We start from the raw sequence: 17,635 nt of genomic DNA on the forward strand, positions 1-17,635 counted from the left end.
AAATGTAGATGAAGCTGCAGATGAAAACTAAGCTTTGTGGCGTTTGAATGTAGCAGTGCAGACTGATCACAGAGAAATGTTTGAGAAACTGACACATGAAATGGTTGCATTAATCATTATTGTACATCAATGTTTCTGGTACAACTTTGTAATATACAGCAGTGTTGCTTGAATCGACTTAAATCTAACAGAACCACTTTAACACATTTAAGTACTCTAAACTGCGGTAAAAGCAGTAATGGTCTGCTGATGACTGAGGGTGTTTGTCTGAAACCACCAGACATCACAAGAGAAACACTGGTTTTATTTAACCTGTCTGATATAAATCAAAGGGATTACTAAAAGTATCCAGCTGTGTGGAGGCGCCAGCTGAATTATTTTTATTTTAAAAAATCTGAACAATTTTAAAAAGGGAAATCCCCCCCCCCTGAGAATTGCCCACAATTGTCTTTGTGTGAGACGTCAGTTTAAGAAGTATATGGCAGAAGATGGGCCAACCAGCCCAAATTACAGCAGTCCTTATACCTCTGTGCAATGACACACTAGTTATGTTCTCTGGTTGCCAATGCCCTGAAGAACCATAGTGCCAAAATAAGCACTTCTCACAGAATGGATCAAGTCAGTGTACATCCCAGACTCCATCACGTAAACTATCAACTTATGGTAACTGTGGGCAAAAGGCGAGGGATCTTGGACTAACTATTTTCAGATAGTTGTAACACGACCTAGCCAGAAAAAACTTGAGATCGGCCAAGAAGCATACAATACCGTCCCTGCTCCACAGCCTCCAGCATGAACCTACACCCCTACAGCAACGTCTGCACCACAGTCCAGCCATCACTGTGAGCCATTTCCCTCCCCTTTGCAACCACATGTCGGTGATTCTGCCTCCAAGAAGCAGTTTGTGCAACAGTGAGACTGTGTTAAGAAGGCTCCTTACAGATAGTAAAACCAACACAGCTGGAATATTCCATCCATCAAACCATCTTTAGTAAAGTTATTTTTCTGTCATTAGCTGTACAAAATCAAGTGTGTTTGTACAGGATAAACATAAACTTTAACAATGATTGTAACTTCACACAAAAAGTGCCCCAATAGCAAATGATTCATCTTCTACAATAAAGGATCTACTTCTAGTTAAACTCAGATGTCTTCCCTGTAAAGTGCTCACGCACACCACTCTGTTTACAATGGGGTCATTGAACTGACCTTTCCAACATTGAAGTCATGTAGATGGCCTAAAATTATGGGGGGGCTGAAAGAACAGGTTGTATTTCCATGTCCCCATTGGTTTGTCTTGTGTGGCTGCAATATGATGGCAATTGTAAGTATATACATTTAAAATAATAGAGCTACAACACAGACTAAGGTTGAGTATGTGGACTGGGAACTTATACATTAAGATACTGTACTACATGTCCTGGCACATAAACAGAAATATATTATTGTATCCGTTAATTTAACTGATAGGGTTTTCACTTTCAGCATCTAATAACTAATATTCACATTATGTGTTTCAATGCAAGGGGATACTTTTAACCAGAAGTATAACAAATGATGACCACGGGAAACCACTTATGTTCATTTTGTTTATCTAGTACGATAAATACCACAGAAATAATCTCCCTTGAGAGTTTATGGTAATTTAATTCACAAGTTTCATTAGATGTTTATGTGCTTTGGTTCAATGGGGTAAATGAACATTTGAAATGCAAGTTTGAAATATACACAGAACACTTTAGGTGACCAACAGGTGTGTATCACGTGCAAAGTCAGTTCATTGTGAAGAGAATCACAAGACAGAAATCACTTGCCTTTTTTTTCTTTGGCACAATTGCTTGAACCTTCCATCTGGCAATGTTACCACCAGTATAATCAATAAGTACTAAACCAATCAATATATGCGGATGCCCTCCCTAAAATTATTCAGATGCTGACCCATTTTTAATCATGGATGTGTATGTATACAACACGACCATGTTGCCTATTACTTGTCCTTGTCCCCCAGGTGGTTTCCACTGCAAACAGAGTTCATTCATAATTTAGCCTAGAGTCTTGCACACCCCAACCCTGCAAAGCCCCTTAATGTACAACATAAAAAATAAAATCCTCTTTAAAGACCACATCTGTTTGATCCCGAAGATACCAAGAGTGTGAAGGTACGTGGCTAACCTGAATAAAATCAGAAATAACTCATGATTTGACGTATTGTCTGCACAGGTCCATATTTCAGTGAAAATACCGAGATGGCAGCCACATTTATAATATTGTTTCTGGAAATCACATATTAAGCTGCAGGCCATTCTCCTCCTGAATCAAACCATACTGGTGGGCTGGGTGAGGGGCAGGGGAGTAACGTTAGAGGCCCTCATCGCCCGGAACTCAACCAGACCGGGCTCAAATAACTCTTCAATTGGGAAAAAGTCAAACACAAAACTGTGAACAGTATAATCTAGCAAACAACATAAATTTTGATGTAAAATATGAAACAGTGGAGATGTAAAGAGAGCAGGCCGACAGCTCGCATCGATTAGCATAGTTTCGTTTCTCTCTAGTCGCCATCACATCAACCCTCCACAGCATGCTAACCAACTAGCCTAGTGTGAACCTCATCTACCGGGCAAAAACCTTCAAACGTTCCCCGTGCATGACATGCTGACTCACCTGGCACTGCCGGTGCTTCCTTTGTCCGTGCGGCTGTTGTGCGGCTTGATGTGTGATCCGATTTCGGCGTGGTTTTTGGTGCACGGATATGTGTCTGGCCGGCGGATTACAAAAGCGAGCGGGCTAGCCTGCTAACCCTGCTCTGCTAACGATGGTTAGCTTGTGTCTACAAACCGCTCTCCACATGCACGGCTGTGTGTCTTCTGTTTCAACGGTCAGCCTGTTCTAGTCTGTTCGGCCGTTGCTGCGGGAACCGGTGCGCGGTCGTCCGGTGTTTCCTCGTTATGCCCTCCCGTTATCTCGTGTCACACCGTTTTTCTAGTTGTGTGAGGCCCCGCTGCTCGCGCCGCGGCCTGTCGCACAATCAAAGATGGCAGACCGTGGTTGCCAGATTTAGCGTCTCATATCCTCCTTTTAAAACTCCTAACCCCCTGCTCAGCCAGGTGCTCAATGAGACATCCGTCAAAAAGGTGCAGTTTTTGTTAAACTTTAATTTGCAACACACTCATAGCATTTCAATAATATGTAGATAGAGCTACATTACGACAGGAGATACAAATAGCTGGCAAATATAATTTGTCTTTTCATTTTATTTACAAAATTATAATTAGTAAATGTGGACATGCTTTGTTTTTTTTAAAGTTCCCAGATGTTTTTAACCTACGTCTGCGTTTCTGTAATTGTTGTGTTTATGATGATAAAGAATTTGTAACGTAAACAAGTCATAACCAAACATAACCATACAATTACTGTGTAGGAATATTCTGTGAAATGTACGGTGGTCATATCATTGGAAATGTCAAACCTGGCAACCTAAATCTTAACGAGTCACGCGTCGACGATTCTCCTTCCGGGGTCCACCGGTGGTTAACGACTGGCGGTTTCGTTGAACACTGATCTGATAGATCTATCTATCTATCTATCTATCTATCATTTATTAGTAAAAAATAAACCCTCTCATATTGAGATCCCAGAGGGAGATCCTTAATCACATGATCCCAGTATATGCATTGACACATTTATATGTACAATCTATGATTGACACACAAAGGAAGGACTTTGCTTAGGTGTATTTTTTTCTCCAAGCCAAGCATTAGCTGGGATTTGAAACTGCCATTAGGTGGCATCATTGACCAATGTAGGCCTACTTCACGATCCAGCCTGGAGATAGAGTGATGTAAACCGTGCAAGGTCATATTTGCTAAAGTGTGTTGGAGTGCAAATTAAATGTGCTGCTCGTTGACTATTTCTCTTCTGCCTGATGTTAAATGACAGAAATATTACGCATTACCTTATTAAGATTAACGAGCTGTCTTACATTTATTACATGTTTTATATGTTGATATTAACCATACCGGCAAATCAGAATGTGGTATAAAGTTTTCACTCTATATTCAATCCTGTGCAGGCAGGTAAACTATTATGTTGTCCAACAGAGCAGTTGGAAGGTTGTTCCTGTTGACGTAGGCAGCCCAGCCCACCACAGCAGCAGACATAATCAGAGGCCACATGAAAGATCTCTTGGTTTGGGGATCATCACAGGGCCTGGTCTGCATGGGTTGAGCCACCCTCTCCCACTGAGTGAAGATGGCCTGACGGGCTCCAGCCCATTTCCCTGGCCCTTTGAGACGATACTGGTACGGTGTACCGGGTCCGAACAGCACCTTCAATCCCAGCCTGGGATCAGTCAGCAGCAGCCTGGGGATGTTGGGTCGAACCCCCAACAGTCCTGCGATCTCATCCATGTAGTTGATATAGTCAACCTGGATAGTGTGTCTCTGACTGGAGACATACCTGAAAAACAGACTTGAGCTAAACACAGTGTGTATAACAAGATTTGGTGTCTAAAAACAATAATAATAAAACAATTATTTGTGAAATATAAAAAAAGCATAGAATATTCTACCTTTTAGCCATTGTTTCCTGCTTGCACTGGACATCTTTCAGCATGGAAGCCACTGGGGGAAGCTTGGTGCAGCCTGTTTGAAAGGACAGATTGTGACACAAATTCCTTCAGTAACAGGACTTACTTATAGGTATGATAAATGGTTTGCAACCTGTATTACCTTTAAGACACGTGTGGCCCATCTGGCCTGCATCTCAGATATGGGCATAATGGCTCCCAGTGGCTGCACTAGACCAATGATAGCCAGAGTGGGGCATTCCAACTCAGGAGGAAACACATACTTGTACAGAGATGCTTTGTTCCCAGAAACTGAGGTCACATGGGAGGCCAGGAATGGAAAGGAAAACCTGTAACCTGTGGCAAAGACCTGCAAGACCGGGGACTCTTCTCAGACAGGACAGAAGAAAAGACTGATTGTGCAATCAGTGTGCAAGTGTGTATGCTCAACACACTTACCACCAAGTCGACATCTTCCACAACACTTCCCTCCTCAAACTCCACACTGGACCCCTGAAACCTACGGATGTTGGGTTTCACTTGAACTGTTCCAGAAAGGATGCGGTTGGGAAGCTCATCATTCGCTGTGGGATGTTGGCTGAACAACCTGAGATTTATTTTCAGACCGATATGTAAAACTTCTAGCATTATAAACATGTTAAAAAATAATAATAGTGTTGGATTAAGCTATGCTGTTGCTGCCATACCTGTGCTTTGGCTTCAAGTTGTACAAACTGTGATCAAATCTGTTGTCAAGTTTCCTCTCAGCCATGCTGCAGGTTAATCCAAAGGGAAGTATTTGGCGCAAAACATTTGTCATTCTGCTGTACAGCATATCACGGGGAAGACCATTGTCTGCAACTCGATTTGCAATCCAAGCTCCCCTCCGAGTGCTCAGATATACCTGTAAATATAGAGGAAGTACATCATCATTACTGCATTGTATTAAGGTTAGGGAATCAAATCATATGACTCTTATCATCTATTTTGCCAACCTGCTTGGTGACTCTGCTCAGTTCCACGGCGATGTCTCCTCCAGAGTTTCCTATTCCAATAACTACAGCCTTTTTATTCCTCCACTCCTCAGGGGTCTTGTAGTCTCTGCTGTGGAAATACGTTCCCTTGAAAGTGTCAATCCCTGGAATTTAAATTCAGACAGCATTTATTGCATTTTTAACATTAAATTCATACATTTTTAAGACTTTTGTTTTACTTGTGCGGCAGAACAATGGTTCTTTCATACATTGATATTGGGTGATTTCATACTGGATGACAAATGAGAATGTAATCCTGTTCTCACAATAAAATTACTTTTTCTACCTGTGACCAAAGGTGGCAAGTAGACTCATTTTAAGGGGTCACAACAAAAAACGTTGGTAGCTACTTATATGTAGAAGTCGGCAACATTATAAATCACTGAATCTCTTCTAAAACCAATTTCCCACAGGGCAAAACTGAAGATAACATTATTTATAACTTTGATGTGATAAAGGTTAAACCCTAATATCGTACAATTAATCAAAATAATTTTCCAGACCACCAAATGTCCCCGAGTTAAAACATTTTAAAGCCCATAAATGGTACCTTGGAAGTCATGTAGCGGCAAGTTTGGGTGGCAGTGATGTCCAATACAGATCATCACAGCATCAAAAATGTGTTTCTCCGTTTTGCCATCCTTGTTCTCCGTCTCAACATCCCACTGGCCTGAATGAGAGAAATCAGATCTCTGCCTCACCTGCAATACTTTGGTCTAAAAGAACAGAGAGGCAGACACAGATAAGATAGATGTTCATAGAGATGCACCTACTGACAGTTAACTCAAATTTACATTTAATATTGAGGTGCTGTAGTTCTCACATTGAAGCGTATGTGCTTGGTGAGCTGGAAGTGGTCAGCAAACATCCGAAAGTAGTCCATGATGAGGGAGTTGTGCATGTAGTTTGGGAAGTGTGCAGGGATGGGGAAGTCACTGAAACACATCATCTCCTTGGAGGTGTTGATGATGACAGAGTGGTAGATGCTGGCCCTGTCTGGCTCTGGGTTCTCCTGCAACAACAGCCACGAAGATGGAATATATTCATCTCAACTCTTCTACTCTTTAGTATACAAAGGTCCAATATGTATGTTTTGTTCCCACCTTAAATTTCCACAGACCACCAATGTCATCGCTGCTTTCATAGCAGACAGGCTCCAGACCCTCATCCAGACAGCACTTGATACAGGCCAGACCTGAACTCCCTCCTCCAATCACTGCCACTCGACGAGTCATACTTCAGCTGAGTAAAGGATTAACCAGATTGGCCTGATAACGTCTTTTTAACTGTGTACTTGGTTAGATGCCTGACATAAGTGACTAACATAAGCTTAAGAGATTTTCATCTTTTGTTCTACAACATAAGATTAGTCAGTTAACACCCAATCGTGAATAAAAACAATGGTTGCTCAAAAGAGTTATCGTATTAACGCTTCAACGATTATAAAAGTGTTGTTAATATGTTGAGATGATCCTGCAGAACGAAAAGCGTGAGTATCATAAAAGATTATTTTCCACAGAGTATGTTCTGCTATATGGCCATAACTCCAATGGAAAGGTCTATTTCAGTTTTGATGAGGAACCCTAGCCCTTGCATGTATCATTTCAGGGTTAAAATGTAAGAAAAATAAGTAATCCCTGCACCACTCTGTTTTGCACATTTCATCATACGTTTATGTTTATTTGATATTATAAAATGTCAAAGAACAGTTCGAAGGAAGTATAACATTGGTCATAAATGTGAATGAACTACATCAACGGAGGACCTGAATGTACTGATCTGTTGATTGGTGTACCATTTTATAGAGACCTGATGCAGTTCCTGAGCATTTCCTTAATTTATGGTTAAAATCCTCTTCAGAATTCTAATGTAAAGACTCCTTCTCTTTATTTAGGGAGATGCTTTTTAAAACAGCTGTATAAATCAAAGGACTGGTCAACAACACACGCAATATAAAGAGACTAAAATGTGTTTGCAAATGGGATATCAATAAATATGTGAAAATTAGCTAGTAGCTAAACCTGGTATTATAAGACTCTGCCCTTTTAATAAGATGCATTTCACCAGTACATTGTCCCTGACAATTAAATGTAATAAACAAAATGTGTGAAAATGTATTAACAGATGTAAAAAGTACAAAGAGCACCTTTCTGAAAAGTTGCAGAGATATTAGATAAATATATTTTTAGACTTATGAATTTACAATTTTGCAGGTTAATCAGATTCATATAAATTATTACGAATATGAATTCATAGAAAAGCTAAGTGAATCCCAACTGGCTTAACCAACATAGCCAAAATAAACAGTTCACAGCGTGTTTCACCTTGACCTTGCCAAATGCAGTTTAAACCAAAAGCTAATGAGAAAACTGACAGTGGGAATCAAGAAAACAAATCAACCAAATCCAATTGTCCAATCAATCCTGCAAATCTCTTACCCGTTGTGATGCAAACTGAAAAAAACTCACTGTTGCAGAGAGCAGCCGGAACAAAAGTGTGGATTGTTCTAATTTAATTGACCCTTAGTCTGACTTTAGTTGGTGCCTGCATGGACAACCCACTGGACCGTGTTTTATTTGATCACATTTAATGTTTTACTTTGCAGAACAGTAAATCACAAGACTTTGGTCTGGTTTCAAGTTTATCATTGATGCTTTTATCATGATCAACACAATTCTGGGAATGCTGGGCCTATAACTCAGGATATTACTGGTCTTTAGGAATTCATATCATTTAATTAATTACATTTTTACACATGGTATTATTAATTGATGCAGGCACAAGCAATATATTTTATTTACTGGTCATAAAAATTAAACAAATATTTAAATGTAGCAACATTGCATCTCAGAAATGTCGAAAAACGTGATACACTTTGCCCAGAGAACTGTACAATTGATGACGACAATCATGAACATCTTAAAGGTTTGTAAAAAGGCTGAGATTGATCAAATATTTCCTCATCACTGTGCAGGCAGGTACACTTTCATCTTGTCCAACAGAGCAGTTGGAAGGTTGTTCCTGTTGACGTAGGCAGCCCAGCCCACCACAGCAGCAGACAGAATCAGAGGCCACATGAAGGATCTCTTGGTTTTGGGATCATCACAGGGCCTGGTCTGCATGGGTTGAGCCACCCTCTCCCACTGAGTGAAGATGGCCTGACGGGCTCCAGCCCATTTCCCTGGCCCTTTGAGACGATACTGGTACGGAGTACCGGGTCCGAACAGCACTTTCAATCCCAGCCTGGGATCAGTCAGCAGCAGCCTGGGTATGTTGGGTCGAACCCCCAACAGTCCTGCAATCTCATCCATGTAGTTGAGATAGTCGACCTGGATAGTGTGTCTCTGACTGGAGACATACCTGAAAAACAGACTTGAGCTAAACACAGTGTGTATAACAAGATTTGGTGTCTTAAGGAATAAAAACATTTAACTGTCAAGTAAAACAATTCACTATTCTACCTTTTAGCCATTGTTTCCTGCTTGCACTGGACATCTTTCAGCATGGAAGCCAATGGGGGAAGCTTGGTACAGCCTGTTTGAAAGGACAGATTGTGACACAAATTACTTCAGTAACAGGACTTACTTATAGGTATGATAAATGGTTTGCAACCTGTATTACCTTTAAAGACACGCGTGGCCCATCTGGCCTGCATCTCAGATATGGGCATAATGGCTCCCAGTGGCTGCACAAGACCAATGATAGCCAGAGTGGGGCGTTCCAACTCAGGAGGAAACACATACTTGTACAGAGATGCTTTGTTCCCAGAAACTGAGGTCACATGGGAGGCCAGGAATGGAAAGGAAAACCTGTAACCTGTGGCAAACACCTGCAAGACCGGGGACTCTTCTCAGACACACACATCAAAATGTTTAAAAAAGCACAGAGGAATAAACTGATTGTAAGTGTGTTTTTGTCAGTGTGTATGCACAACACACTTACCACCAGGTCGACATCTTCCACAACACTTCCATCCTCAAACTCCACACTGGACTCCTGCAACCTGCGGATGTTGGGTTTCACCTGAACTGTTCCAGAAAGGATGCGGTTGGGAAGCTCATCATTCACTGTGGGATGTTGGCTGAACAACCTGAGATTTATATTCAGATCGATAAGTAAAAACCTCTGGCGTGTCATTGAGAAAAACTTTTATAGTTAAAAAACCACGTGTTGGATTAAGCTATGCTGTTGCTGCCATACCTGTGCTTTGGCTTCAAGTTGTACAAACTGTGATCAAATCTGTTGTCAAGTTTCCTCTCAGCCATGCTGCAGGTTAATCCAAAGGGAAGCATTTGGCGCAACAAAAGAGTCTTTCTGCTGTTCAGCATATCACGGGGAAGACCATTGTCTGCTACTCGATTTGTAATCCAAGCTCCCCTCCGAGTGCTCAGATATACCTGTAAATATAAGATACAAGAGGAAAATCATCATGCCTGCCATTGTTTTAAGATCAGGGAATCAAAGTGTGTGTCTATATGTCCAACCTGCTTGGTGACTCTGCTCAGTTCCACGGCGATGTCTCCTCCAGAGTTTCCTATTCCAATAACTACAGCCTTTTTATTCCTCCACTCCTCAGGGGTCTTGTAGTCTCTGCTGTGGAAATACGTTCCCTTGAAAGTGTCAATCCCTGCGATTGAAAATCAGACAAAATGCATCACATTTTTAACATTACAGTATATTCATTCACTTTAAAGACTTGTGTTATACTTTATCCAATGTCCTTCTGTTCTTGTGCTGCAGAGTGGTTATTTAATAAATTGGTATGGGCTGATTTCATATACATGGATGACAAATGAATTATATTTATATAATTGTATCCTGTGCTCACAATCAAATTACATTACCTTTGAAAAAGGGTTGCAAGTAGACTTAGTCTAATTTGAAGGGGTCACAAGCCACAAAAGCTAGGAGCCGCTTACTGTATATGTACAAGTCAGCAACATTATGTTAGGGTGAGTGAAACAGGCAGGACCCAAATGCAGATTGAAACGAGAAAATTCCTTTATTTCAAGGTTTTACGTGGACAAACAGAACACTACCCTGTGAACACAGTCACAGATAAACAAGAAACCAAGAATGACAGACAGCAAAAACAGAACTTAAATACACACAAGACTAATCAACGAAACAAGAGACAGGTGAGGAGGGAGGAAAAAACACAGGGGCACCAGGTGAACACAATCAAGTAAACAGGTAGGAGGGAACAGGTAGGAGGGAACACACACAGACAGGAAACCAAGGAAAGATCGAAACAAGACAAAACGCAACTCAGACAGAAAACAAAAGACAGATCTAATCAAGAAAAAACACAACACAGACAGATCGTGACACATTATAAATCATAAATCACAAATCAGAGTCTCTTTTTAAACAAATTATACCAAGATAAGATCATATCCGTTACAAACGTTTTATTATCATGTAACTAAATATATATGACAGTGTGTGGCCTTGATGTGCAAAAGGTTAAACCTTACTGCATTGTAGTACAAAATTCAGAGCACAAAATATCCTCGCATGAACATTTTTTAATGCCCATAAATGGTACCTGGGAAGTCATTTTCAGGTTTCTGTTGATACAGTGATTACATAACCACACAGGGTTGAACAGGGCTGCCGTTACCGGCTTGTTCAGACTGTGTCAAAGGTTCATTGTGAAATCACACATCCTTTTTATACTGCCGGAACACTATCAGCACTACTTGTCCCCGAGTAAACTATCGGTAAATCATATTTATAGCCTGTAAATGATACCTGGGAAGTCATGTAGCGGCAAGTTTGGGTGGCAGTGATGTCCAATACAGATCATCACAGCATCAAAAATGTGTTTCTCCGTTTTGCCATCCTTGTTCTCCGTCTCAACATCCCACTGGCCTGAATGAGAGAAATCAGATCTCTGCCTCACCTTCAATACTTTGGTCTAAAAACAGAGAGGCAGACACAGATTAGATAGAGATGCACCTACTGACAGTCAACCTTAATTATGCAACATTTTAGATTTAATATTGAGGTGCTGTAATCCTCACATTGAAGCGTATGTGCTTGGTGAGCTGGAAGTGGTCAGCAAACATCCGAAAGTAGTCCATGATGAGGGAGTTGTGCATGTAGTTGGGGAAGTGTGCAGGGATGGGGAAGTCACTGAAACACATCATCTCCTTGGAGGTGTTGATGATGACAGAGTGGTAGATGCTGGCCCTGTCTGGCTCTGGGTTCTCCTGCAATAACAGCCACGAAGATGGAATATATTCATCCCAACTCTTTTACTCTTTAGTACACAAAGGTCCAATCAGCCTGTGGTGTACCCACCTTAAATTTCCACAGACCACCAATGTCATCGCTGCTTTCATAGCAGACAGGCTCCAGACCCTCATCCAGACAGCTCTTGATACAGGCCAGACCTGAAGTCCCTCCTCCAATCACTGCCACTCGACGAGTCATACTTCAGCTCTGTAAAGGATTAACCAGATTGGCCTGGAAACGTTTTGTTGACTGTGTACTTGGTTAGATGCCTGACATAATGGTGAATAAAAACAATGGTTGCTCAAGAGTGTTAGCGTATACGCTTCAACGATTATAAAAGTGTTGTTAATATGTTGTGATGATCCTGCAGAACAAAAAGCGTGAGTATCATAAAAGGTTATTTTCCACAGAGTATGTTCTGCTATATGGCCATAACTCCAATGGAAAGATCTATTTGAGTTTGGATGAGGAACCCTAGCCCTTGCATGTGTCATTTCAGGGTTAAAATGTAAGAAAAATAAGTAATCCCTGCACCACTCTGTTTTGCGCATTTCATCATACGTTTATGTTTATTTGATATTATAAAATGTCAAAGAACAGTTCGAAGGAAATATAACATTGGTCATAAATGTGAATGAACTACAGCAACGGAGGACCTGAATGTACTGATCTGTTGATTGCTGTTTGTACCATTTTATAGAGACCTGATGCAGTTCCTGAGCTTCCTTAATCTATGGTTAAAATCCTCTTCAGAATTCTAATGTAAAGACTCCTTCTCTTTATTTAGGGAGATGCTTTTTAAAAACAGCTGTATAAATCAAAGCACTGGTCAACAACACACGCAGTATAAAGAGACTAAAATGTGTTTGTAAATGGGATATCAATAAATATGTGAAAATTAGCTAGTAGCTAAACCTGGTACTATAAGACTTTAATAAGATGCATTTCACTGGTACATTGTCCCTGACAATTAAATGTAATAAAAGTTAAACCCAACTTGCTTAATCAACTAATGAAAATAAATCAAATGTATTATTATAATGAGAAACAAAAATGACAGTGGGAATTAAAAAAACAAATCAACCAAATCCAATAGTCCAATCATTCATGCAAATCTCTTACCCGTTGTGATGCAATCTCAAAAAAACTGACTGTTGCAGAGAGCAGCCGGAGCAAAAGTGTGGGTTCGATTCAGCTGACCTTTAGTCTGACTTTAGTTGGTGCCGGCATGGACAACCCACTCCACTCAAAGGTCTCTTAAGGTTAATAAATCTAAATATTTTATTTGCAGAACAATAAAGCATGACACTTTAGTCTAGTTTCAAGTTTATCATTGACGCTTTTGTCATAATCATTACAATGCTGGGTATGCTGGGCCTATAACTCAGGATATACCTGGTGTAATAATGCCTGTAGATTAATTCATATAATTTAATTTTAACACACGGTATTATTAATCTGGAGAGGCCCAACAGATATTTTTGATTCACTTAAAGTTGGATTTTACAACAATATTGTTCAAAAGGGTCGAATTGGACCACTGTCACAGGTGAGAGCTAGGGGCATACTTTATTTTAAAAGGGGACCTTTAGATCAAATCTGTTCTTATCTTTTCATCTGAAAAACATTTTAGATAAAGTCATGCTTTAGTGCTGTGTTTACAAAAAACATCAATAACCAAACATTTAACCTGTTAAGCCCCAAAGACCCCCTCGGCGGGTATTCTTTTTTCATGACACTGTGTCTCAGGGCATCTTAATATTTAAGAACCTATTAATGTGTTATACAGCCGCGGCGCCAGAATTTCAATTTTGGGTGGGCCAATGTAATTTCGGCTGGGCCTGTTCTAATAGATGTTTCTTGTTAACAAAAATAAAATGTAAAGAAATGCCTGCATGTCATTGTAGGCAACTATGTAATGCATATTTCCTATAGTAAAGACACTTTTTCTAAACCCTTCTCTTTTAAACATTTTCACTTATAAGAAGCTCACGCAGCAATAAGTGAAATTAAATGTTATACTGCATTTTGTTTTGGTTCACAATACATTGATACATTTAGAAACAAAGAGCATACAACGGCAGAATATGTAATAATGACCGAGCACCTGATGTGTGTCTGTGTGGTTAGACCGCAGCCTGCTTTCCTTTTTTAGCGGATCTAGCGAAGTGAGCAGCCGTGCGTAAATGGCACTGGTTCTCTGACGCGGCACTTTTCAGAGGCTGCAGATTTATCATTAGGCTACTTCCTTATGATACTGCAGAGCTTTCATGAACCGAAAACATTTTTTTTTTAAATGAGGTAAATTACGAATGTATGTTCTCAATCGCCAAGTATGGGATTTAATATTACATTAGTTTAGATTAGATTTATTGTCCCCAGGGGGAAATTCATTTGCACGGCTCTGTTGTGGTAATCTGTATTATATAAACCGTATTGGTACAATGAGCGACATCTAGTGGCGGATTGTGGAACATTGATTTGATTTTTCTCATGGCAGTTTGACTCTAGAGACTAACCAGGGGACTTTACTTTTAATCTGTGTCTTTCCATTTGGTGTAGTGTTTTATCCAATATTACATTTGATTTATAAATTAGTCACTTTCTTATGAAATGCCAGGTTTTAGGCCTTGGTCTGAACATTCAATCCTGGAAATAAAAAATCAACCAGATACATTTTTCTAGATAAATAGTAAGTAAGTAACATCTGTAAAGGAAGACGAGTTAAGGGATAGAGGAGAAAAGGTTATGGTATAATTACAGAGCCAATTTATAAATGGAGGAAATCAATGTTAGTCTGTTAACCAAAGTGTAGCCATCTAATAATGTACTATCTGTTATTAAAGATCAGAGGAAAAGAACAGAATGAGAGGGGTAAATCCGGAATACAAATAAATAAGCAAAGATATTGCAGAGCAGTGAGAAGGAAAAAAGCTTGGTGTGTCAATTCATTACATTGCCAGTATTTTTCGTTGTTGTGAGAAAAAAGAAATCGCCCCCTCGGATTTTTTAACAACCCCCTCAGTCATTTCATCCTGGAGCCGGGCCTGGCGAGCCGTGACTTTTATACCTAGGCCTTCTGACCTCTTTCCAAAATCCTATGGAGAAATCTGTTGAGGGAATCCGAGCGCAGCTTACTTCCGGGTTTTAGGACGCGTCACTGCCCCACTTGGCGAAGTCCCTCCCCTTCCGGTGGACCTCTATGGGACCTTATTTCGAAAAGATTATGTATTGAAGTCAATGGAGAGAGAAAGATTATCTTTTGATCCCGTTTGAATTGTGCCACGAATTACATATATGATGTTTGTCAATTTAAAAGATAATTTGCAAGTCAAAAAAAAAAAGATGTGTCGTAAAACTTTGAAGTAACACATTTGTGTGAAACGCTCAATGAACACCATCTCTGGTCTCGCAGAACAACACACGTCACCAAGATGGCCGTCACTACTGTCTTGTCAACAAAACGATTGACTGCCCTCACTATCAAAGACTCGGACAATCATGTTATCTCAATTTTAACTAACCCTGTGAAGAGATCTACTAGGTTCTCTTCCATGATTTGGAGACATTGGCGCAATAGCCTATACAGACAGTGAGCATGTGTGGCTAGCTGTATTTGGACTGTTTTTATGTTGTTGTTTTTTTAGCTTTTTATCTTATTTATTGATGTGTGTCTTGTCTTTTTGTATGTGATATGGACCTTGAGTCTGAAAAAAGATTGAAGATATAACCATAATGAAACACGTCCAGAAGAATGTCGTGGGAATGCTGTTAACATGCTGGTCCGTCGAGACCCTCTGCCTTCACTGCCACCCTTCTGGCAGCGCACCCGACCCCATCGCTGTTTCCCGTAGGTGGTGGGCCCGCGGGACGGAGAAGCGGAGGTGTTGCCCACGTCGCCTTTTCGGGCTGTGCCCGGCCGGGCTCCGTGGCAAGCCCGGCCACCAGACGCTCGCCGACGAGTCCTCCTTCTGGGCCTGGCTCCAGAAGGGGACCCCGGGCTTCCTCCGGGCCGGGTATCCTCACTTCGTGTGTCGTCTTTCATGAGGTCTTTTGAACCAATCTTAGTCTGGCCCCTTGCCTGAGACCAATTTGCCATGGGAGACCCTACCAGGAACACAAGGTTCCAGACAACACAGCCCCCAGGTTCATCAGGGCACACAAACCTCTCTACCACGGTAAGGTGCTGGTTCTTCAGAGAGGCATTCCAACTAACTGTTATTCTACGGACGAAAAGTTCAGCTCGGTCGGGAATCGATAGCTATTACTTTTCTCAGTCATAACTTTAATAATTCTCGAGATACATCCTATAATTCATCACATTTTTAACATTTGAACTTTAACATTGCGCAGCTCGTTAAGGCAGAGTGCCTGATGTCAGAGTTAGAGTGGAGGGCAGTTTGAAATTTGCCTTCATATTTATTTTTAAAACTGCCATAATTCCCAAACCCTACATTCCTGAAACATAATGTTTCCTGACAAACGTAGGAAAACCTCTTGTAGGTTGAAAAATGACAAATAATTAAGTAAAAATAATTAAACAAAATGCCTCTTGAGGGCATGAAGTGACAAAAACATTCAACATTCCTCCATTAAAGCCCATTATAATTTCAGGCTGATATTTCCTCACGGTAGCAGCCGCACACCTTTAGTTAAACGGCCAAAAAGGCCACATTATTAACCCGAAACTACAGAAAAATTACACTTCAGATACTCAACTTCCTTGACATGCTTCACGTTTTGAAATTTCACAGATATCTGTTACGGTTCTTCCACAAAACGTTCACATGTAAAGGCCCAGATACATCGGCCAGTCACCTGAGAAGTCGCCGACGCCGACACCGACTGTTGCGTCGCCGGACTCTCCTGCGTATTTGCCGACTTCGCGCACTGGAACACACCGCAAATCCGAGCCGAGCACGTATGAACTGCGCAGCGCCATATAGACTGAGAGTTACGTCATCTCCGTTCACTCCAATGGACCACTTTTTTACAGCAATGGCGGATCGTGGAGCCTCTCAATCGTTCCCCGGAAATTAGCGCCAAGGCTAGCAGAGCTGTAGAGTTGCAGCATAATAGCCCGTTCGTGACGGACTTTTAAAGGTAAGAAGAAGTTTAAAGATTTATATTGCGGATATTATCAGTACATCTGATTCAAATTAACATGTGTATTAAAGGATGTCAGTGGATTATCCCTAAATTAGTAGATTTAGGGAACGTTTACAGATAACAGATTAAGCTAGGATACCATACCATAGTACCATACACTATACCATAGTGGTTGAATACACAGTATTAGGAAACACTTTATACTTACTGGACATGTTATACTCATTACATACTGTATATAAAATATGACCAAGAATGTGAGACAACTTTATAGAAATTCATATCACATCTGTTACTGATGCCATTTGTCATACTTTGTTAAACTCACAAATAATAAAGTTCCATAACTTCAGTTGGGAACAAAGACCACACCATATCTCCCCAAGGTAATTTCCCATCCAATAGGTGTGCTATATAGGTGTGTATAACCCTTTCTCCTGTCTGTTACTCCCTCTTTCAGCACAAGAACCAGAGGGGGATTCAATGGAGCCTGTATACCTGCACTGATACCCTCACCCTGCACCCTGAGTCTCAACTCTCAGTGTTTTTCAAGCCTTTCCCTGTTTTTTTGTATTAAACAAAACATTAAGCTTTCCCAATGGTGTGGTTTTCGTTTTGTGAAAAAGTGCAAATGCAGTGTTTGTATATAATAGCCTCACACATTTTGTTGCTGTTGGTCGTGAAA

The 17,635-nt window shown here is 40.6% G+C and overlaps 2 protein-coding genes across 5 annotated transcripts in view; both read right to left on the reverse strand.

The window, feature by feature from the left end:
* prrc2c (proline-rich coiled-coil 2C) overlaps positions 1–3,046 on the reverse strand; it is a gene marked incomplete at its 3' end in the record, with an annotated part of 29,394 nt that extends 26,348 nt beyond the window's left edge. For all 4 annotated transcript variants that reach the window (XM_079688756.1, XM_079688757.1, XM_079688755.1 and 1 more), the window contains exon 1: positions 2,665–3,046. The remainder of the gene's footprint in view (positions 1–2,664) is intronic.
* A 706-nt stretch (positions 3,047–3,752) lies between these two features.
* LOC307019693 (uncharacterized protein) lies at positions 3,753–13,587 on the reverse strand. The gene is given in 20 exon segments (XM_079650743.1): positions 3,753–4,458; positions 4,571–4,643; positions 4,731–4,736; positions 4,739–4,937; positions 5,027–5,174; positions 5,275–5,471; positions 5,563–5,705; positions 6,152–6,317; positions 6,425–6,613; positions 6,705–6,839; positions 8,568–8,961; positions 9,063–9,135; positions 9,223–9,430; positions 9,544–9,691; positions 9,802–9,998; positions 10,086–10,228; positions 11,356–11,521; positions 11,628–11,816; positions 11,908–12,110; positions 12,964–13,587. Coding segments are annotated over 19 exon segments (3,306 nt in total). The 5' UTR covers positions 12,040–12,110; positions 12,964–13,587; the 3' UTR covers positions 3,753–4,058.
* Between the last annotated feature and the right edge of the window lie 4,048 nt (positions 13,588–17,635).

Source organism: Notothenia rossii (genome assembly GCF_949606895.1).
Source record: "Notothenia rossii genome assembly, chromosome: 1".
In the NCBI taxonomy this organism is placed as follows: Eukaryota; Metazoa; Chordata; class Actinopteri; order Perciformes; family Nototheniidae; genus Notothenia; species Notothenia rossii.